Here is a 24178-nt window from a genome sequence, read left to right as displayed (position 1 = left end):
TAGGTGCTTTATTCATTTAATTTATTAAGATGCTACATAGTCCAACCAGGTTGGGTTGTTCTTATACACCAGAGAGACTACTTGAACTAGGAATATTAATCTTCTCAGATAGACTTATTTATTTATTTATATACATACAAAACAGTTTGCCGACTGCTTACATTGATCACGGTGACGGTCAGAGACTCCAGGACAGGTCAGTGTAGTGCGTTTTACAACCGGGCCTGGATCAATTAGTAGTCACATGTAATTATTATTGTATGCTTAATCCTACTTGGAGTACCACATTGGTGGGGATTACTGCGTCAGAGTAGGACATTGGTAAATTATGAATCACATAACAGTATATTCTGGTGTGTATATATATATATATATATATATATATATATATTTTTTTTTTTTGTAAAATATACTCCAACCAGGACTCATTGAACAAGAAGAATTTTCTGCAAGTGCTATTTGACCCAGGTCTGATAACCCAAGATGGGACTGTAGCTCAGGTCTGCTCTGCCCTCCCTCTTAGCAGCAAGTCATCCTCAACCCAACAATTTTACAGAGATACAGTAGAAACACAAGCTCATGTATATTTTAATTTCTTATCCATCAGTCATATCCATCATCTTTCACTCCACTTAACATGAAAAAGAATTTTCTTTTTTGAGGGGGGGGGGGATTTTGTCATTTTTCCTTTGAGTTTAACAAAAGGCAATGCACTTCTGCATCTTATGTGGATACAGTGGGATACAAATATGAACTGCTCTCTTTCCTTCAAATATTGCAAAATAGAATGACTCTCCACTGTTCTTTTCCCCTCAAGCAAATTTGTAGATGAAACAATTTGAGATTATGTTTTAGTTTATTTTTGACCAAAAAAAAAAAACAACGGCTCTTGAACAGTACAATGTCATCATGTGGTCCCCTCAAGGATATAAGCTAGGCTGTATGCCCCCCCCCCACACCCCCACCCCCACCCCTTGAGAAAAAAAAACTGTTGTATGCAGCAGGAAGATTAAAGGAGAGACACTCTTAATCTTAGTGCATTAAAAATTAACACAACTTCAAATGCAGTGAGGATATAACATTACTAAGCAACGGATAAATGCTGAACAAACACAAAAAACTGAACACAGGCCTGCAGTGGAGGGAAACAAACCACCAACAAAACTCACCAGCAGCAGAGAGCTGGAGCAGGCAGCTTGAAACACTCAGTTGATCTCTGACATACATTTGCCTCAAACAAAACAGAACTTCAACAAATGTATGGCTCAGTAGGAAAATATGAGAAAAAAGAAGAAAAAAAAAAAAAAAAGAGTTGGAAAAGACCAAGGTCCCTTTGTGGGGACACTGTAACAGGAACCTTGGTGTTGATGCTGTTGTAAGGGAAATACATAGCCAGTCGCCTCTACATGCAACTCCTGTCCATTTGTGGTTTTTCGCTATATGTATGCATGCTGTGTGTGTGTGTGTGTGTGTGTGTGTGTGTGTGTGTGTGTGTGTGTGTGTGTGTGTGTGTGTGTGTGCGCTATATACTGTATGTACCTCAATCTTGGCCTGAGAATAACTTGCCCAAATAGGTCACAAGGCAAGCCTTTCATCTGGAGGACATTTACAAAAATGATCTAATCCTACAAATATGGAGCTCATTTCTGGTAGCTGCTATATTTCTAAATGCTTCAACCTTTAACAACAACAAAAATTACTTTAAATCATAAAATTGCAACAAAACACAAAAGAGAGAAAGAAAATGAAAATCTGAAAATGTAGTTGTGCAAACCTACAACCAAATTACATATTATAATCACCGTTATAAAAGCAATTAAATTAGATTCAAAAGTCCAGATGCAACACTGTGTGAACGCATGCAATCAAACATCCCCCTCTGACAACTGGGAACGTGGTGAGCACTGAGTGACAGGTGACGGGAATAAGGTAGAGTGAAAATAAAAACAACACGAGGAAAGGAAATACCTACGGTATAGTGTTTCATACACTGATAGAGGTTGTTCTACAATCAAAGACAAGCCGATTTTACAAAGCCTCTGATTGCAGGAGTCAGTTTGATAGCCCTGTGTGTAACCCCGACTGTGTGAATCATCTCTCTGGTAAATCCCCTCCTTAAAGGGGGTTTAGCTGGAAGGAACACCTGGATATACTGTACAGTGGGGGAGGGGGGGGGGGGGATTACATATACATAGGCTCTGGCCTCCGTCATTAGGAAAAATAAACAATACACTAAAATGACATTCACACAATTGCGAACTGACTCAGTCGCACCAACACTACCTCGTCGGTGTTAGAAAATTGGTCTGGATCACTAGCATTAAATCATGTTTCCATTGTCCCCCCACCCCAAAGAACCAGCCACTGTATACATACAACTTTGGGAAAGAGGGCCAGAATGATTATGTGATGATTACGTAGAGGCAAGACCTGTAACAGTAGGTTTGTTGATAAGATGATGAATCGGTTTTCTTCCTCTTTATTTTCTCATACATTACCTTTGAAATTGTTTACATAAATCAGACTGAATCAAAACTAGTACCACCCCCCACCCAGCGGATATGGCATCTCTGATCCAAAATCCAAGATCCTGTGTTTGTTTTCATCCCCCTGAAAGCATGCTGCGGCCGACCGAAATTTGCTGCCATCTACAAGACCAACTTGCCCACGATGACGCCCACCACAAAGAAGAGCACGATGAGGAGCATCGTGCGGGCGCTCAAGCCCTCATCTTTCTTCATGCCAATGGATGAGTGCTGAGATGACATCACGTTACTCTTCCTCATCCGAAGACCATCATCCTCCTGAAACGGGGGTGCAGTGTAGAAAAAATTATTGAGAAATGTTGAATGAATGAAAGAAAGAAAAAAGAAAGGAAGTGTGTGTGGGAAGAGGAAGAAGGGTGATGGTGGTGGTGGGGGAGTAGAGTGAAATAAAGAAAGGGAATGAAGAAGTGGTGAAGAGAAATAAAATGGACAGCTTGTCAATCAGTCAATAATATAAGACAGAATTTATTTACAAGCTCAAAGAAATAGGATCTGCTTAAATCTTCATCTGACCCAATCCCCTGAGGGCCGCAGAAGGCGCCAGGCTTTAACACACTTAATTTCTCAGCAGCGGGTGGGGGTCTCTGTTAGTTTAATCTCAGCCGCAGGAGCAGCCAACAGTCGTTCTGCCTCTGGCAAGAACTTAAAGGGGAGGAGGTGGTGGTGTTTGACTTTCTCTTAGCCGTATGTGTGTGTGTGTGTGTGTGTGTGTGTGTGTGTGTGTGTGTGTGTGTGTGTGTGTGTGTGTGTGTGTGTGTGTGTGTGTGTGTGGTGCGCGTGCTCAGTCATTTCCAACCAAACCTTAACAAAACCCAATTTTAAAACCTTACCTCACTGATTGTTGTGATTGATGGAGAACTCATTGATTTGCAAAATTGCCTTACGAGCTTCGAAGCCTGAGGTCTGCCACTGATTATGGATCTGAGCAGTTGCACTTAACACAAACCTCAATCTTGAGTTACTGTCTCTATTCAAAGAAATATAGCAAAGGGTGGAGGGACACCACAACGTCATTTGGAACCACCACTTTGTGTGAATCAAATTTCCACTTAATTTGCTAATCTTGATTGTGAACATCAATCAGTAAAAAAATAAATAACCAAATGTGACTTTGAATGTTCAGTGATGTCATCTGCTAATTTTGATGATTAAGATGAAGGGGAGTTTTCTTTGCTCAATCAGTTGAATAAAATGTTCTCCCTGTTTTAAGCCTGAAGATAGATTGGTTGTTTAAACTACGTAAACCGTGTGTAACGAGATTCAACGCACAGAACGCATTTGATAACGAAACGATAAGTCGAATAATCGATTAGTTGGTCGAAAGGAAATCAATCAGCTACAATCTTGATAGATCTTGAAGTAATCATAATTGTTTTTTAAAGTAGAAATGCCAAAAAATCACAGTTTTTGTCTTCTAAAGTGTTAAGTGTTTTTTTGGACTTCTATATTTGGCTGAATGAAACAACATATTTAAATGTGTCAACTTCTCTGGGACATTACATTAAGCATTTTTCACTCTTGTCTCATATTTAATGGACCAAATGATTAGAAAAAATAACGGAGTGTCTATTTGCACCCCCGGTACGAATAGCCTCGGCCACACAGCTGAGCTATTTACACCCTGTGACGTAACAACAAAAAAACGTTGCTCGCGTGCACCGAAAACATGGCGGACGTTCATCTTCCATGACCGCAGAAACTGGCATATTAGGGAAGTTTTGTCTCTAAAGTTTATAACAATTGAATTTCTAGCGGAAAATGGATACTACAGTTGCGCTTTCTGTCTATAGTGAAAGCATACAACCGTTAGTTTGTTAGTTAGTACCTATTTTTTTGTATACAGTATGGTTACCTAGCAACCGAGGCTTGAAGAAACCAAGTGGTAAACAGTTGTTCAACTTCCTGAAAGAACTGCTAGGTGAGTGGTTAGTGCGCTTGCCTTTGGTATGAGAGTTTGGAGTTCGATTCCCCTGTGTGGTGATCTTATTTTTTTAAATTTGGATTGGATAATTTGCATGCAATTGCGCAAGTCAGGACCCGCGAACGCAAATTTTTTTGCAGGGTGGTAGGGGAAGACTCATGAATATGCCTGCTCTGGCTGGGTTGGTTAGGTTTAGGCAAGAGGAGTGGGATGGTTATGGTTAGGGTAAGAATGTCAGGGCGATAATATTCCAAAAAGGTGTAATACATGAGTAGTATGGATAACTGTGTGTAAATATATGCCTAGGTACTGTAAATGCACAGGGGTGCAAATAGCATACACTGCTAATTGTACCAGGGGTGCAAATAGCATACACTGCTAATTGTACCAGGGGTGCAAATAGCATACACTTCTAATTGCACCAGGGTACAAATAGCATACTGCTAATTGTACCAGGGGTGCAAATAGCATACACTGCTAATTGTACCAGGGGTGCAAATAGCCTCACCCAAAAAATAATCATCAGACTGATTGATAATAAAGATGTTCGACATTGATCGATATTGATTGACCATTGGATGTGTTGATTCATACAGTCTCTTATATCCAGTATGTTCCATGTTATGCAAATGACCAAGAAATATATCCAATGGTTGTTTTCAGTGTTGTTTTTTTTGTTACTAATTTCAATAGCAAAATCTGAATTATTACGCTTTTATAAAATATAATATTATGCTTATACATCACACAAAAAGGCCCAAATTTCCAATGAGTGAGGTGACTGTTTAAACTGTCATCCTCCATGAGACATGTCAGGATCTGCCCGATTCAGCTCAGAAGGTGATTGATTGATTGATCACATCATAGGTCTGCTTTGCAGTTATTAATCCAACCACCAAGTTGCAAAGTTGGGAAAAGAGAAAAAAAATTGTTTGATAATCAAACCATTTTGATTATCAAACCATTTTACCTGACAGAGTCTGCATCCATTTGAAGTTCGTATTGATCAGCTGGACTTGAATCATCAAACGTTTACTACCTCTGCTAACCAATGCCCTTCACAAAAGGTGTGCAGCTGTGAGACCGAGACTACAGCAATACTTGTGTCTTTACTGTCTTGTAAAAATAAAAAAACTGACTGACTGTGGTCCTCGAGTCATCTCACTCACCCTGATCTGTTTGTTTTCTTCCCGTAGCCTCTGAGCCTCCATCTGCAGCCTCTTACATTCCTCCATGATTTTCTTGACCTCTCCGTCATCAAGGGTGGAGCTCATTGACTTCGCAGGCAGCGTGGAGGAGTCTGACTTCAGCAAGCTGGACGACATCATCTTGTTGGACTCCATGTCATGCTGTAAGTGGGTTAAGAGGGCGACAAGTTATAATGCAATAAGTTGTCTGTTTGCTGCTACAATGTTTCCATGGTGATTGTGACCGATGACTTGGCTGGGACACGGGTGCATTTATGTTCATATATATATATATATATATATGTTACTATACTATATATATATATATATATAGTATAGTAACGCAGAGACTCTTTTCAAGCTGCCTATCTTCAGGTTTGTGGGAGAGTTCACCCTGGGGTGCCTTTCATAAGTGGATCAAGCTGGTTTCTATCAGCATTATGTTCATCTAATGGACTCTGTGGTGCACAGTGCTGACCGGGAGCCATGTGTATGTATCGCACAGCTCAAAATGAATTGAAAACAACCACCACGGGTCCTTTTCCCTCCTTGTGTTCACAAAACCAGTAGGCTTGTCTCATATCATGACCAGATAATGTCTCTACAGCTGTGTGGGGTCTGAGAAGAATCACAACATTAAAAAACTGCATTTGAGGATGAACAAAATGGCTCTCTAAATGGCTGTTGATGCCTGAGAGTGAGGGGAGAGAGAAGTGGAGGAAAGTGGGAAAAGATGGAGAAAGAGAGAAAGAGCTGAATAAACAGGATTAAAAACGGTGACAATGAGAACGAAAAAGGAAAGAAAAAGAAGTATAAAGAGTACAAAAAGAAGAGGAGAGATGAATAAAAGAGATGGGACAGGATAGAGATAGAGAAAGAGAAGACCGATACAGCAGAGCTGTAAAGAGGTGGGGAGCTGGAAAGCAACAATAAACATCATTTCCCCATAAATAATGTAATCCCTCCTCAAGACAAATATTAGCAAGTAAACAAATGTTACACTGTACAGAAAGCAATAAAAAGGCATCAATTAGTTGCATTTGGTGAAAACAAGCAGCATTACAGATCATGGCCGACCAATAATTATATAATTAAATTATATACCAATAATTACGAAATACATTGTGGCACTGCTGCTGAGGTGAAGTTAATGTGATTTTGTAAATAATACAAGGAAGCAATGTGACACATCATTCCCTGATGGGTCTTTGATAACCGATCTGTAGTGACATCTTAAAGTGTGGTAGTGAGGCGAAGAGAGAAGAGGACTAACAATGTGTGCTTACCGTTTTTTCGTTCTCCACTGGCATGTCAAAAACACACCTCAGCTTGGAGTCCATCAGCTCATCTGGCTTAGCCTCCTTCCACTGGAGAGACACAAATAAAGAAAAAGTGTATCAACATATTATTATTAAATCATGGAAAAGGGACCATTTGCAACTGGCTGCTGATAATGACTCTTCACAGGAGGACAGCAAGCACAGATAACCCTTTATTTAGGGATTTTAATAATAGGAACTGTCTGGCTCCAGTAAATACAATATTGCAAATATTATTATAACCAACATGCCTTTTTTAATTTGAGAAAACCCAGGGGAAGACATTTTTAACTGAACTCCTCATTTTATGCATTCTGCCAGCATTCACCAATTCTTTTTTGTAATTTAAGAAAAACATGAATTTAGATTCTGGATTCCAGAATATTGTAAATTCAGTTTGACAAAAACTTTTTAAATGTGCAGAAAGTCTACAGACCAGGATAGACAGACCCACTTTATCTCTTCAACACTAAAGTGTGTACAGGCCAACTTTAAAAGATTGTAAAGATAGATTTAACAGTTTATTCCTATAGAGTGTGGAGAGCAACGATTTGGCCAGAACAGCACACCACACACAGATTCCATTAACAAACAACTAGAGTCCCGAATCTCAAAACTGGAAATCTTGTGCGATCAAACGTGACTTTAGAGTATACAAACATGGCGATGATGACAGAACCGCGCTTCCCGGACTGGGCTTCAGCTGGAGAACGGTGCTCATATGGAAGCTACCCGCTGATAACGCTGATTAACGGTTAATGGTGAGCACCGCTCTCCCCCAGAAGCCGTTGAGTGTGAGCCAAACGTGGAGCTAACTAATGCTCTGTTTGCACTCCCCATCTCCTCCAACCTCTCCCTCCCTTCACGAACCGCTGATCAGTGGTATGAGCTCCGTATGAGCTACACTCTCCCACAGAAGCCCAACCCGGGTAAAACAAGACTAGACTGCGTCCTTGGCGTTTCCCACATACAGCAAGATATCAGATCATAAAAATTTTACATGTTTAATATTTGCGATTTGAAATCGGTGCGCCCAGGATGGACTTCAGAGCAGATTGAGGGATGTAAAAAAAACACTCGACTTGATTCAAACTCTCAAATCACTTGTTGGCATGTTAATAATGATTTATTGTATGTATGTTGGCCAGTGATTGCAAAGATGAGTTAGGGACCACACACCCTGCTAGGACTAAACTGTGTTCATTGTGTTTTATATTGCTGTGTGTCAGCACTGAGACACAGCCTCTCATCCAGACTGGGAGTTGGAGATCGACGGCCTCTGTCCTTACAGTTAAATTCAATGGATGGATTTTCTGAGTTGATCACAGTGTCTGCTGTATGAGTGGCTGTGTTACATCTGTGTGCAAATCATTTTGTTTTAAAAGCATTTGCAAAGACTGGACCGACTAAAAACATACTGATGATGAAAAATGATTTTAGGAAGAAGATACACTCACCACTCCCTCCATGTCAGTCATGTCAGGAGGTGCTAGCACGGACTGGACCATGAACTTGTGTTTGCTCTTCTCATTGGGATCGTAGTCAAAAGGCTGCAGCATAACTGAAATACAAAATGACAGTTGAGGTCACATATGATACTACTACCATAAAGTCAGGAAACATGGGGAGGAGAAATGGGACTGATAAATTAACAGTTGCACCCCAGCGCCCACAATGTGAACAGGAAGTCCCCACATGATTAGAATAGTCATTTTGTTTTGTTATGACTCCCTCAGTTTCATTTCCCTCATTTTCAAACATCATCCTCACTTCCCATCCTCAGGAGACTCAGGAGAAAGTGTCAAATGTCTTGTTAGTATCATTCAAACTGCGGCAGACAGGCAGGAACATATTATGATTTGTGGGTAAAAAATGCCGCTCCGAAATACGTGACAAACTCAAGTGACTAAGCTGATGCTTCTCTTTGTCAGCAACTTTCCATCTCACTCTCTTTCTCAACTATGTGTCCACTCCTCGGATTAAAGAGGAATTAGTGAGTATCAAATGCCCATGGATTTGTCAAACGGTAAACTAGGTCCTCCACGTCTTCAAGGCTCTGGGCTTGCCCCTGCTGCTCGGAAAAAGTGGTGTAGATGATTTATTTCTAAGTTTGTGTTACCATAGCGGCGAAACACTGACGGATCTACAAATACCCCAGGGGGTAATCTTTCTAACAGCTTCCAACCCTGTCTTTTCCTTTCTTACATATTGCTCTAACAAAAAGCAGGTGTTGGTTTGGAATATAACTTCAACCCATCACCACATCAGTCCTCTTAGTCAGTGGTGTGTTATTTGATGTCATTCCAATGACTGAGAAGGTATTTTAAAGTTGTAACGATGATTTACAATGATCACTTTCTTATGTCAGTATTCAAGTTAAGAGTGGAAGTGCAGAGGGGATGAAAATGGCTATTGATGGGTAATCTTTTTCTCCTTCACCTTTTTAAACAAGGGTGCAATTGAAAGACATATTTTGACATCAGTGCCAACTATGTCTACAATGCCTGCGTGATTCTTTTGCTTTCATTAGAAACAAATGACCTCCTAATTCAAAGCCAGTGTAGCTATCACGATGGTTTTCATATATGGCACATGCCAATTCTCCCTAGAGTGGAAAACCTCAGAGATGTAGTGCACCATTACAGCAATCAGGGCAGTTCAATATTGCAAACCAGAAACAGACGGCATGAACAGATTGAGAACGTCCTGTTTCAGTCAGACCCAATTTGCACGACCATTTACCTCAGGTCCAAGGGGACAGTACTAGAGAATAGAGGCAGGAAGGCATGCAAGTTCTTTGAGCAACAGTGAATCACATGGAAAAGGTCCTGAGCCAAAGCCTGAGTTGGGAAAAGCACAGCCACAGGAGAGGAAAAAGTGATTGAAATCATCTTTGATTGACAGCCTTTGAACACACCTTTACAAAAAGCTACTTCTGCTAATGGCTTGATTTAGTATTCTTGTTTCACACTGGGCAATCATTTATAAAACGCACAGAGGCTAATTGTGTTTAACATGGTCAAGCAGGATAGTAATCGCCTGCCTGCTTGGTGATGATGAATGGAACTATTAAAGTGGTGAGGGAGGGAGGTAAGAAAACTTTCCTTTCCTGTCACTAATTAATTGTGTCCTGTGAGACATAATACTCAAAAGAGAATAACCACTAACTATTTACCTTGAAGTCCACCCATGGTCACTGTTCCTTCATAATGGCCACACAATACAGAATATAATTATTACAGGGTATGCACAAGATTCTCTATTGTATGGCTGCAACTAATGATCATTTTTCATAAAGGAAATGCTGTTTGAAAATGTTAGAAAATAGTTAAAATGAGTATCCAGTAAAAAACAACAGTAAAAAAAAGAATTTATTCCATTTGCAAGGATATAAAAACTGAGAAAAGCAGCAAAGCATCACATTTAAGAAGGTAGCACGACAAGTTTTGGCACTTTCTTGTTAATCGACCAACTAGTTAATTGATTAATTAACTAATTGTTTCAGCTCTTCTCTATAGCATTGGGTGTGAAGAAATGTATGGCGTGTGGAGCTGATAGTTTTAATTAGCTTTGTAGCAACTCATTTGGCAATGGCTTGAATGTAACGGACGTTCATTTATATCAAAACATTACGCACTGAAGCTTTAACGACCCAAACACTGCACACATTAACAAATTCAAAACTAGATACAAGGCAAGTTCACTTTGAACGTTATGACACAATGTGACACGAAACGAGATATGACCCATGATACCATACGGCTCATTGTTACACCCCGAACTATAACAGTGACCTTTTCACACCAATTCAGAGAAGCCTTACTCGTAAAAAAAAGGGAGCTCCCTGTCTACTTTGTTCAATTTTACTCAACTCAAAAAAACCTGGTCAAAGATCAGGAAATCTAGCGAGACAATATAGCGTGGGAATAAGGAAGAGAGTGAAGTCAAACAGCCTCGTTAAGATACAGGCCTGGAGGGAAAACTCACCAGGATGTAAGACCTAACTTTCATAAAACATATTCATATTCAGGCTTCTCAGGGTAGCAGGATCTCACAGTTCTGATTGTGCTCTCATGGGTCCATCTAATTCAATATAATTCAAAAGGGAAAAAATACAGACTATACACCAGCAAATCTATTTCAGGGCGGGAAATAACTCAGGAGTCAACAGCATTTAATCCACCGCACTTTTGCAGGAATCAGCTACCACTTAGAGGTTAAGTTCTGTTATTGAAATTTAGTTGGTGGGTAAAATAATAAATGTGGCTTTAAAATATTGGGAGTGAAGTGTAGCATATTAGCAGAAATGTTTTATGAATATGGATGTCAATTAAGACAGGAGGATGCCTTTCTTGCCCTGTCATAACAAAAGGTCCACTAGAAATGAGTGCCAATGGCAAGCTTATGAAGCTGATTCATTAACATGAAACAAAAGAATTGATATTTTTCTTTCTGTCTCCGTTGAAATGATAACAAGACCCGAGGATGTCAGACAAACTTATGACATATTCCCAGAAGAAGCTCAATATTTGTGAACGCAAGGATTTTTTGAAACATTCACGCCACATATTTTTCCACTGGATGCTGCTACATAACACCAATCAACCTCAGCAACATTCCTGTGGTCATGGCTACGTTGAACATATACAGTTACAGCTGGGTTTAGCTTCAAAAGCACAGTGTGTATCCTCAGCTGAGCCAGCAAATGACACATCTCAGAGTTTGTAGGTATCCTGTGGCAGACTATTCCCTTTCGCCCCAATGCAAGTCGTGCCATGTAGCTTTTGTTAAAAATTACAGGCAAGAAATACGAGACAAACTGGACTGCAACAAGTTACAGATCCTATGCAATCTTCTTTCAGAGAGAGAGGGAGAGAGGAAAAACTTAATAGAACAATATTTGGCTGAATTCCTTAACAATGATCGTGTGATGTTATTTTGGGAATGACTATTTGTGCTTTCAGAATATCTTTACACAAGAACATTTGTAGGCCTATTATTGTATTATAATAATGGCATGACAACAAAGCAGTGTTAGAACAGCCTGATGTGGTCAACGATTTTTATCAATTAACTGTAATGTAGCTTTTAAGACCAGGAAGAAAGAGTGTGGAGTTCTTATATATATGTCAATGGTGGAGTTTCCTCTAAACAAACAAAACTTATGTTTACATTCAGTGTTACACAAAATACATTGTATATATTGTTGAGGTCTAACAAACAAGTTGAATGCATTTTAGGGTTATGATTCTTGACTGGTCTCCCGATTCGATTTGGTTATGATTATCATGTCAATGATTCAAATCGATTTGATATCACAATGCATCACGATGTGTCACCTCAATATTATTATATATTGCTACACATGGTTTTTATCAACAAACTAAAGCAGTCAGATATATATGAACTCCCCATTTTATTGTATCTGCTCTTAAAATCTGCTCTCTGAATGTAGTGGAGTCTGAACACAGCCAACAGACAAAAGGCAAAAAACAAAAAAGGCAGCGACCGGAAAATGAATTGCAACATCAGTAGGCAATAATCGATTATGGTCTGTCACTGCATCGATGCAGAATCGCCCAGGTCCGCATCGCGATGCATCGATACAGTGATTCATTTCAACACCCCTAACGCATTTCCTTCTACATAACAGTTGCACGCTAGTTAAATGGAGTGCAGGCGACAAATATGAGGTGGCAGGTATGACAATAAATCAGCTGATCAGCTGATAATCAAACAGCAGTGCGGAAAGTCTGGTAAACCTTATCTTGACAGCTTTTAAATGCCTTAAGACAGTACAGGATCTTTACTATTTGGATTCAGCCACAAAAAGCTTTATGTGTTTATTAGTCCACATTATTTACAGTTATGGTGGTACACGTCCCATTTTGTTTACAAAGAGTTCTTGATTCTAGATGTGCCGTTTTGCATGTTAAATTAAAATGTAGTGGAAACCTAAGCCAACTGTACTTGGAGCACACCCATTTATAAAAGTGTATTTTGTCCCGCCCTATTAGGTGCAACAAAGCTCAGTCAGGGGTGCAGGGCTTTTGATAAAAGCCATGTGATACCAATGATCGGACTAACGATACCCATCCCTACCCACCACCGCTTGTTATCCTGTTAAGTACACCGCTTTCTGAGTTCTCCCTGAAGACTGGACAGAAAGAGGTTACAGACCATGCCTATATGTTTGCATATAGTGACTACATTCTCATAAAAGCAATCTCCTTTTGGGACTCAAACCTGTGACCTTTCTCAGCATAATAAGGGTGAAAAATGAAGGCAACTGACAGAGAAAGGACTTTGCTGTTTTGTCGCCTACTGCTGACTGCCAGGCCCCGGTGACACAGTTAGCAGTTACTGACATCAGATAGGGAAGGTTGTAAAATGAGTCTGTGGCTGTAAATGGCAGAGGTGGCACAGTGTGGAAACACTAGCCTGTACCTGTCTCCATCAGAGTGCGTGACTGGGAATGAGGCCGGCCAGGCGGGACAGGGGTGAGAGGATTGGGGAATACTGGGTAACGGGAGAGGTCTGGTGTGTGTTTATGTAAAAAGAGCAAACCCATTCAGGATTCTAGATATATATTTGTTTGCCTTGGTCTCACAAGCACAGTAGCAGCGACATGTTAAAGTAGGCTTTCATTTAATAATAATAAATTAAAGATTATCTTTATTAGATGGTATAGACAGATAGGACAAGGGGGAGAGAGAGAGGATGACACGCAGCAAAGGGCCGCAGGTCGGATCCGAACCCGGGCTGCTGCAATAATTGTAACTTTAATGGGCCCTGCTCAGTCACACGTCCTCAATCATTACCTGAGACGTTGATTGAGGTGCCCGCATCAATGATTCCACTGTTTGGCCGCACACAGTACCGACGCGGCGCTGTCGTCTTCACCTTGAAACACACATTCCTGTCTGTAGGGTTGGAGAGCTTGAGATTTGTGGTGACCACGTCTGAGAATGGACCTGTAAAGAGGGAAGATAAAGACACTTAAAAACTCTGTTTTGGGTAATTCAGGAAAAAATAAATCTTTAAAAGTCTTTATTAAGATTATACAATGTCCTCCAGAGACTGAAATCTTAATTTCAACAAAAGCATAAAATAAAAAGGATCATTGAAGACTGTTGAAGTTAGTAAAGTCACATTAAATGGCAATAAATCATAGAAACATTGATTAAAACTGGACAGAGATCCATTTTAATTTTGATGTTGGCCACAGACACTAAGAGTTATGATCGCACACACATTAATTTTAAAATACTAAAATACTATTCGTCACTTAAATTGTTTGAATACCAAATGGTTGGAGAAAATGACACGTGTACAAAATAAAACTGGCATACGACCTCAAACAAGCTTGTAATGTGTGTAAGCTGAACAAAGTGAGGTAATCAAAGCAAATGAGGGTCTTTTAGTCAACTGATCAAAACACATCAAAATGCAAATCCATCATCCGCTGCTGCAGAAAAAGCACCAGTTTGAAATAAAAAAAAACATGCTCAGGCAGACACAGCTCGCACAGCTAGCTAGAAAGTAGAGTGGGGGCTTTGTTTGATTTAGTAAATGTGTGAAATTGTTGTATATGGTACCATTAATATTGAAACACTTTTCACAATAGAGAACCAAATTTCAGGATGGTTTGCCAAGTATTTAACACAAAAATACCATTATGCTCTATGTACACAGCAAAAATAGGTTAATCTAAAATCTCAAAATAATGAGATGGCGGAAATACCAGTGGGTAAAGCCAATTAAAAATATGTGACATGTATGTCTACACACTTAAATGTTGTCTATCGTAGTCTAACTGGATGTGACTTTAATTACAACAAATTTAATTTAGTGTCCACAATTTGGTCCTTCTGCTGCATATTTTCTTCATTTGACCTGACATTTTAGATAAACAGGGTTTTACTGCCAATTCAACTATGCAGGCTTTTGATAAGTTTAACTGGGAGTTGTCCTCAAGAAAAATAATTCCAGTCTGCTTCTCACATTAAAACCCAAAATACAGCGTTTCAGTAACACACCCCTAATGAGAACTAGATTACTGTAAATATGTCAAGGATGCAAACTAAGCCATCTGCTTTTTCTTTTTTGTCTAACATTGCTCTCTAGATTGATATCGACTACTGATGTCTAGTCTGTCCTCTTGATTAACAAAAACAATTCTAGTATCAATTCCTTTAAAGTGTAAACAGGCCTCTACTACTGCACTACCATGCTCAGAATAGCTGAAGCAGTTTCAACTAAATACTGCTATCATTTTAGATGCAGGTCACAGATCTCTAAAGCTCTCCCAAGACCAGATGCATTAAGTGGCACAGATTTGTCAATAATGCAAAAAACCCTTACGACAAAAGCCACAGCAAAATAACAGTGTGCCAAATCTGAAAGGTGATCAAAGGTTAAGTAAGTTGTCTATCCAGACTGCAGCAATAGATTGTCAGTGGGTTATTTTTATAGAACAAGTCAACTCAATAACTTGTTTATGGTAATTACTGTACATCATTGTATCAACTACTTGTATTTTACTTGTCAAGTAAAATTGGCTAATTCTATTTTGTCTAATTATTTTCCAAACCTAGAGGTCTATGTTGACACATTTCCCTTTGGTATTAATTTTGTTCAAACGCCTGGGTGAACAGCTCTACGTCCAATTAGGGTCTAATAATTTGTATTGGTTATGAAATTATAACGTGATCAAGGTAATGCTGAACCTTGAGTAATGTCTGAGGTTGAAGGAATAAAGAGAAATACAGAAGGTAACATATTGCCCATTCAGTCTAAACATAAGGCTGGCAGTCTCTGGATTGAATGAATCAGTCCTTAATGTTTGCAGTAAGTGCTAACAGGTGGGTTCAGATTAGCCTAATAAACAGACTGAAATGCCAATTTCTTTTCACTTCATCATTCAGTCTGACATTGTGTTAATGTTAGCCGTTTTCTGTTTTAGAGAAAGTGTTATTATGATCTAACTAATCAGCAGTGACTGACACTGTCTCAGTTTTCAGGCATTTTTTTAGTTAGTCTTTTGCTGCTGCTTTTCTGGCTTTGGCACAGAAAGAAGGCATCCCCATTCTTAATTAAAGATCTTATTGGGTTTGGTTATTTAAACAGCCATCAATGAGCACAACACCAGACCTATCTGAACTGCTGAAAAAATAGAATAAATTCTGGGCAGCAATTCAGAGGTCCAGAGCCACCAGATAAATTCAGAGGTACAGTTATTGCACTCACATTTAATACCTGCCACAAGAGCAAGCGATCTCCACTTTGGTGTGAAATTTTCTTTTCATTTTAGTGACAATGACATTAACAGAAATGTAAAATCTGTTGGATATGAGAGCTCTTGCATGAACACTGTAAAAAAAAAAAAAGTACAGTACCAAAACCTAATCTGGCTAATGCACTGACCTGGAGAAAGAGTCCAATGAGTCTTATTTGATATTATCAGCACTTATACCATGGTCTGGGTGAATACTCGATTCTGATTGGCTGCAGGGTGTCCATTCAAAAGTGTTATACCATGGTCTGGGTGAATACTCGATTCTGATTGGCTGCAGGGTGTCCATTAAAAAGTGATGTAGGACACCTAGTAAAGGAGTTTGGTGAAACTGACTGTTTACTGTTCTAAATGAATGCGCTACATTAAATCAAAAAGGAAATGTGGATTTATTATTTCCAACTCGTCCTCTGAACACCACAGGATGGCGCTAAAACACACAGGCTGCAAGAAGTAAGTTATACTGGCCCTCTGGACTGACTCAGTTTCACAGAGAATAACGTTCTCTCACATATCTCAGCTCGCTGCTTCGGCCGCGCGCCGCTGCAGCGTAACAGCAGTTACACATCGCGATCAAATTCTTCGTAAAGTCGTTTATATTGTTTTGGGGACAATGACATGGCTTGATAGCTAGCTTGTCTTGTTGTTCAACATACTGTCAAATTATTTTTACTGATTGCCAACTGTACACAATGTTATTGACTTTGGATCTTGCTAGCATAGCGTTAGCTTTCTGGCTCGTAGCTAAACTGAAGGGTTCTATCAGCTGAGCGGACTATATAAATATCTCCGGTTGCTAAGGGAGGCAAGTCGTATCTAAGGTTCTTCCTAATTCCTGGTGGAGAGAACAATGTTTGCATTGCATAAGAATCTGATGGATGGGAATGATTGTTCCAGGTATTAGTCAAACCGTCAGGCGTAACCAGGGAAACGGAGTTATTGTTTGAATCAACTTTAGATTTCGATTGTAAAACTAATTAAAATATGAACTAAGGTTTTAAAAATATGTTATTTGGCAAGTGACCATGGTATAAGCGGGTTAATTCCCTTCGAGGTGTCCATTGTCCGGTATTAATGGACGACGGCGAGGTGTGAACCGTCCGACGTCCATTAATACCTGACAATGGACACCTCGTCGGGCATTAACCCTTACATAATACACATACTGGACGAGGTGCAAATTCCAACAAATCACATTCTATCTTTGTTATAGGATTTTCTGACAAAAGTTTCTTCACTGACAGGAAACTACATTTGAAAATAGCAAAATGTATCCAGATAGCTAACGGGCAACCGTTAGTCACTCCTGTGTTTTTCCAGTACCTCTAGTGAAAGCAAAGCTAATTCATAGTCAAGTGAGGGGCCATGACTAACGTATGTATGACTTCCCAAACTTAACAGATACAGTGCCAATACCACACACTTAAGCTAAATTAGGCTAGATTTAGGGAAACTAAGTTTTCATTTTGGAATTTTACAGTATCGTTAAAACCATATAAAACAAATATTACATATAAATTATTCTATGTCTATGAAAGAGGTCCAAATTTATTTGCGGCCAATGTCTTTTGTTAACACTGCTGCATATAAATATCTGTTCATATCATACACATGATAGTGACCCGCCAGTATATCAGTAGACATTAGTTAGGTTTTGAGACATTGATGGTCTGGTGATGTTTTTTGTGAAAATATTTTTAGGAAAAGTTCAACTCATGACTTCTTAAAAGTGTTAACAGAGAACCCAATGTTTACCAACTTCTAGTTATCTAAAATAACATTTTAACATGTGATTTTAAGCCACTATTACAACCCAGAACTCAGCCAAAACAGTTTTTTTTAATCAATTTTAGTTTTCTAACAAAATAACAAATTACGCCACTACAGAAGATATTATGGTAAGCAAAACCTTTCGCGGTTGTAAGAGGCAAACTCACTGTGCCAGACAACATGGAGCTATTTCAGAATTAGCACATACACCAGATTCAAGATAAAGTTTCAGCTCAGAAAACATCCAGAGCAACTGACACTTCCCTTCCCTTTTGAGCAAAGACAGAGAGGAAACTCAGACCCTCACAAGCTTGGCTTGACTTCTAAAGTATTTTAATGAAAGGGACTCACGCCACCGACTACCGTACACCTGATCTACTACTTCCTGAAAGTTTCTCGGGATAGCATCCAACTCACAAAAGCCACAAACTGCAGTTTAAAACTATTATAAAGAGCTAATATATAAAGCTGTCGTCTTTCAAGTTTAGATTTTATAAATAGCAGATAAAGTGAGGAGCAGTTTACTTTAAAAATTTGTTAATAATAACCCCTGACAAAGATGAAAATTGATTAAAAAAAAAAGGAAAAAGTCCAGTCCCTAACACTGAATTTGGACCACGGATGGTCTGAGCCTAAACCTAACAAGCTGCTACCAACAAACCTACTCTCTATTTCACAATGCATGCCTCCATATAACTCTGAGCCTGAGTATTGGCATGTGATTTGTGTTATTGTCTAGTATACTGAGAAGGCACATACCTTGTGTATGCTTAACACTGCATCGACACACTGATTAGACACTTGATATATGTGTATGTTGCTTGTTTCTGATTGGCTGGCATGTGTTCATTTAAATCATATGATGGAACACCTCAAACATACTTTAAGTCAGGTTTCACCAGTTATAAATCAGTGTGCAAGGCATATTCAACTACAGCTAACCAAGGAAAAGGCCATATTCTATTTTTTCTTATTTTTAACAAATCCCACGAAAAGAGCAAACCCAACAACAAATTAATGCTATTAAGACTAGCCAACACCTGGTATAGCTTAATCCCAAATTATTTAAAATATATAAATTAGCCTTACATTGCATGGCATGTATTACATTATTACTTTGTACAATGAATTTAGTTTATTTTGAGTCAATCACATATCGTTGGTGCTATAAATCCTCACGTGCACTGAATGTATTAATCTACGGAATGATGAAAATACTCCCAACATTCTTAATATTTCTGACCTTTATTTCTGTTTTTAAAGCTTTAACTAGATCTTCAGAAATAAAGGGCTTAAGGCAGAGAGCCACAGACAGGGTAGGGAAGTTGAAAAAGTATTGAGAAACGGACTAACACATTGTTCCTTTTGGGTCTTTTCACGCCATTTGTTGACAAAGTAAAAATGTAGAATAACATAGGGCTAGGCGATAATTCAATATGATAATTTTGTGAAAACATGTTGAGATTTCGTGATAAACAATTATGTTATCTAAATTGACAACAAGCACATGAACTCAAACTTCTCAGAAAATATTAACTAAAATACCTGAGGGAATATCTATCTATAATATTTGAAAATTGTAGTTTTGATTTTATAAACAAAATTTACATAACCACACAGATCAATGTGGTTAAAGCTTTAATGCGTAACTTTTTGATATTATTAAATGTCTGTTACACTGCCATTGCCAGATGAGTTGCTACAAAGCTAATTAAGACTATCAGCTCCACACAACTCTCTCTGTATTTCTCAGTATGGCTATGTTCACAAGATTATGTCGTCCGGTGACTTTCCCGCGCAGAAGCTCAAGTGAAGAGATATATATATATATATATATATATATATATATATATATATACACACACACACACACACCTAAAGGATTATTAGGAACACCCTTACTAATACTGTGTTTGACCCCCTTTCGAACTGCCTAAATTTTTCGTGGTATTGATTCAACAAGGTGCTGGAAGCATTCTTTAGAAATGTTGGCCCATAGGATAGCATCTCGCATTTGATGGAGATTTGTGGGATGCAAACCAGGGCATGAAGCTCCCGTTCCACAACATCCCAAAGATGTTCTATTGGGTTGAGATCTGGTGACTGTGGGGGCCATTTTAGTACAGTGAACTCATTGTCATGTTCAAGAAACCAATTTGAAATGATTTGAGCTTTGTGACATGGTGCATTATCCTGCTGGAAGTAGCCATCAGAGGATGGGTACATGGTGGTCATAAAGGGATGGACATGGTCAGAAACAATGCTCAGGTAGGCTGTGGCATTTAAACGATGCCCAATTGGTACTAAGGGGCCTAAAGTGTGCCAAGAAAACATCCCCTACACCATGACACCACCACCACCAGCCTGCCCAGTGGTAACAAGGAATAACGGATCCATGTTCTCATTCTGTTGACGCCAAATTCTGACTCTACCATCTGAATGTCTCAACAGAAATCGAGACTCATCAGACCAGGCAACATTTTTCCAGTCTTCAACTGTCCAATTTTGGTGAGCTTGTGCAAATTGTAGCCTCATTTTCCTATTTTTAGTGGAGATGAGTGGTACCCGGTGGGGTTTTCTGCTGGTGTAGCCCATCCACCTCAAGGGTGTTTGTGTTGTGGCTTCACAAATGCCTTGCTGCATACCTCGGTTGTAACGAGTGGTTATTTGAGTCCAAGTTGATCTTCTATCTGTTGGAATCACTTGGCCCATTCTCCTCTGACCTCTAGCATCAACAAGGCATTTTCGTCCACAGGACTGCAGCATACTGGATGTTTTTCCCTTTTTCAGACCATTCTTTGTAAACCCTAGAAATGGTTGTGCGTGAAAATCCCAGTAACTGAGCAGACCAGCCCGTCTGGCACCAACAACCATGCCACGATCAAAGTTGCTTAGATCACCTTTTTTTCCCATTCTGACATTCATTTTGGAGTTCAGGAGATTGTCTAGACCTGGACCACACCCCTAAATGCATTGAAGCTGCTGCCATGTGGGTTGATTAGATAATTGCATTAATGAGAAATCTTACAGGTGTTCCTAATAATCCTTTAAGTGAGTGTATATATATATATATATATATATATATATATATATATATATATATATATATATATGTATTATATATATATATATATATATATATATTTTCTTTTTTTCTGTAACGTTTATATCACAATATCGAAAAATCAGGGACAATATTAACATCATTCGGACGACGCCTTACGTTCTGATCCTTTCCTATCCATTTTTGCACTAAAGTTGTTAATAACATTAGAAGTATTTAAATCACACAGGAGTATACAAAAATAGGCTTTACCGTGTGGTTATTTCATATAGACTATTCATTTATTGAATTACCAGAGAGCATGCTATATCATTTGTGATATGTATCATTATGGAGAACGTGTTGAATACATGTATAATGTGCTATTACACTGTAATCATAGTGAATACCATAAATTGGTAAGGTAACACCTTAGCTGCACATTTGAACATTAGCATTACGCTACTTTGAACTGACAGTTAATGTAAAAACACAGTATAACCAACTTGTCATCTTAACCATAGTGTGATCTATCAAATTAGTTTTGGTGTGAGAGCTCATCAGTTATAGTGTAAAATGAAACTCAGTTGATTTTGGGGTGAACAGTGGTATTTTTTGCGGTTCTGCCGGTTCTTTTAAGTGTGATTTTTGAGTGCTTCAACCAAACACCACTGGCCACATTAAATTTGGGAGACCAACAGCTAATCTCTCCAAACCTTTACTGATTAGAGTAAAAGTTTGACTGTGTATGTTTTGAAGCAAGCTGTTTTTTTAACAATTAAAAAAAATTATTAACTAGCTTCTTATTCCAGAGTACAAAGTGCAATGTTTCTTACTGTGGCAGGATCTCTATAATCTGTTGCAAAACAGATACAGTAGGGCCACATGTGTTTAAATGTAACATTATTAGGGCCTAAAGCAAGTGAAATTCTGCAGCCAAATGTCGAGCTTCACTAAAATGTCTATTAGTATTGTAAAGCCCTAACGATAAGGATGGTGGGCTTGTTGATGATCCGTTGCTAACATTGTAGACATATATAGTTAAGTATCAGAGGATGCCCATTTATTTCGTCCTGTGAGCTGTCAAGTTATTAAATGACAGCTGGCTTGCCAGCAGAGCGAGACAGCCAATCAGAGAGCGAGCTAATGATAGCTAGCTAGACCTGCTAAGCATTTTGTGGCATATGTGCAATGAAAAGGTTATGAATTTATAAGGTAATTATGCTTTCACATATGTATTATGATTGCTATTCCCCAGTGAACATATGTTTTGTGTGTTGCACTTGTAAACCGCTTTAAAGGCAGTTGCTGCAGCAGAAATGTGTGACAGGGCCTGGCTAGCCTGGCTAACCGTTGGAAGCTACTCCAGCTAGCTGTCAGTTGACCTGCCGTCCTTTCAGAGCGTTCTTATTCTTTTCATACGAGGGCAATATTGTCAAAATGTGTAGTACCGCTTCTCCCCGGGTTGGTTACCGTAACACTGGCCTGCCCACCCCCTCGTAACCCCGCTGGCAGATGCAGCTCCCCCCTCCCGTCCAAGCCGGGCCCTCCCCTCTTACCTCGGAATTTCAGTTCGTGCTGAGGCTCCAAGAGCAGAACCTGTTCCGGCCTGGCCATATCCCAACAGCTGAAGCGTTGTTATCGCACTGCAACCAGTTCCTGTCCGTTACCCCCGTGTTAGGATGTTGTTGAGTGCTGCAACGTCAACGGAGTTATTCTATCAATGAATTGGCTGTGAATATCCTGTCCCCCCGGTCACTATTGCTACTCGAGCTGTTGTGATGCAGCAGGAAGGGAGCGAGAAACAGCCCGGTGACGTCACTGCCTCTGCATAGCCGCCCAGCGGGGAGGGTGACGGGAGGGTGACGCCAGGGTGATGGGTGATGCCAGGGTGCACCCAGAGATGGTGGGGCCACCACCTCAACCAGTGTGAAAGGACATGGATAAAATATGCAGGTTTTTATTTCAGCCCACAAAGTCCAACATCAAAGATTACTAATTATCACCCCCTCTGCCTGAACGTGAAAGGGTGCAAACTGGCATACTCTTGATTTCCAAAGAAATATTATTCTATTGGATCTGTTTAAGAGAGCCTTTTGGACTTTTACTCGAGTAAAAGTAGTAATACCATAATGTAAAAATATTACATGTTACAAGTAAAAGTCCTGCATTCAAAATCCTACTTAGGTAAAAGTACACAGGTATTGGCATCAAAATATAGCCAACTTAAAGTACCAAAAGTACAAGTGCTCATTTGCAGAATGGCTCATTTCAGAATCAGTATATTACTGGATTTTAATTAGTGATGCATTAATGTGTACATCACTTAATGTTGCGGCTGGCAAATGTGGGGATTATTTCAGATACTTTATATACTGCTGGTTACCTTAATCCATATTATTACATCATAATGTATTAGTTGATTTATATTTTGTATTAATAATCTGAATCTGCAAGGTAATCAGTAACTAAAGCTTTAAAATAAATGCAGTGGAATAAAAAGTACAAAATTAGCTTTTAAAATGTAGTGGAGTACTCTTGTGGAAATACTCGAGTACAAGTACCTTAACATTGTACTTAAGTACACTACTTGAATAAATGTACTTAGTTACATTACTTCACTGGCACTTTCTTATACGTTTTTATTACAATATACAGTAACACTCCATAACACCTGGGGAGTATGCAGAGGGTTTTGGAGCAATTCCTCATGTAAGTAGCAAAATTTTTTTTTTTTTTTTTTTTTTTTTTTTTTTTTTATTTTTTTTTTTTTTTTTTTTTTTTTTTTTTTTTCATAAGTAACAACAATTTAATCCATGAAAACTCTTTTTAAAAGATGCTATTACAATACCACATGTAATCTTATATTGGAAATACTTTGTGGACAACTTGCATGGAGAAAGTCTTGACTCTTAGCTAATCGCTATCTGAGGACTAACAAAATTAAGTTTCTTTCAAACTTATTCCTACATTTACCCATCTTGAAATATATAAAACAATTGATGCCATATTGATTAACATTTTTGTAATATACTGGAAAATGCAGCCTAGAAGATAATATAAATTTGAATTTTAAAACATTCAAAATCTTTAAATG

At 38.9% G+C, this 24178-nt stretch overlaps 1 protein-coding gene across 1 annotated transcript; it reads right to left on the bottom strand.

Annotated features, from left to right (window-relative positions):
- Positions 1-22905, bottom strand: LOC120557917 (vesicle-associated membrane protein-associated protein B/C-like). The gene is made up of 6 exons (XM_039798617.1): positions 22641-22905; positions 13795-13947; positions 8431-8534; positions 6941-7021; positions 5637-5816; positions 1-2804 (listed from the first exon to the last, which is right to left on the bottom strand). Exons 1-6 carry the CDS (start codon positions 22696-22698, stop codon positions 2649-2651), a joined length of 732 nt encoding a protein of 243 aa, XP_039654551.1. The 5' UTR covers positions 22699-22905; the 3' UTR covers positions 1-2648.
- Between the last annotated feature and the right edge of the window lie 1273 nt (positions 22906-24178).

The sequence above is a fragment of the Perca fluviatilis genome, chromosome 4 (genome assembly GCF_010015445.1).
Source record: "Perca fluviatilis chromosome 4, GENO_Pfluv_1.0, whole genome shotgun sequence".
NCBI lineage: Eukaryota > Metazoa > Chordata > Actinopteri > Perciformes > Percidae > Perca > Perca fluviatilis.
The sequence above is the reverse complement of the archived record's forward strand: the minus strand, read 5'-3'. Positions and strand labels throughout refer to the sequence as shown.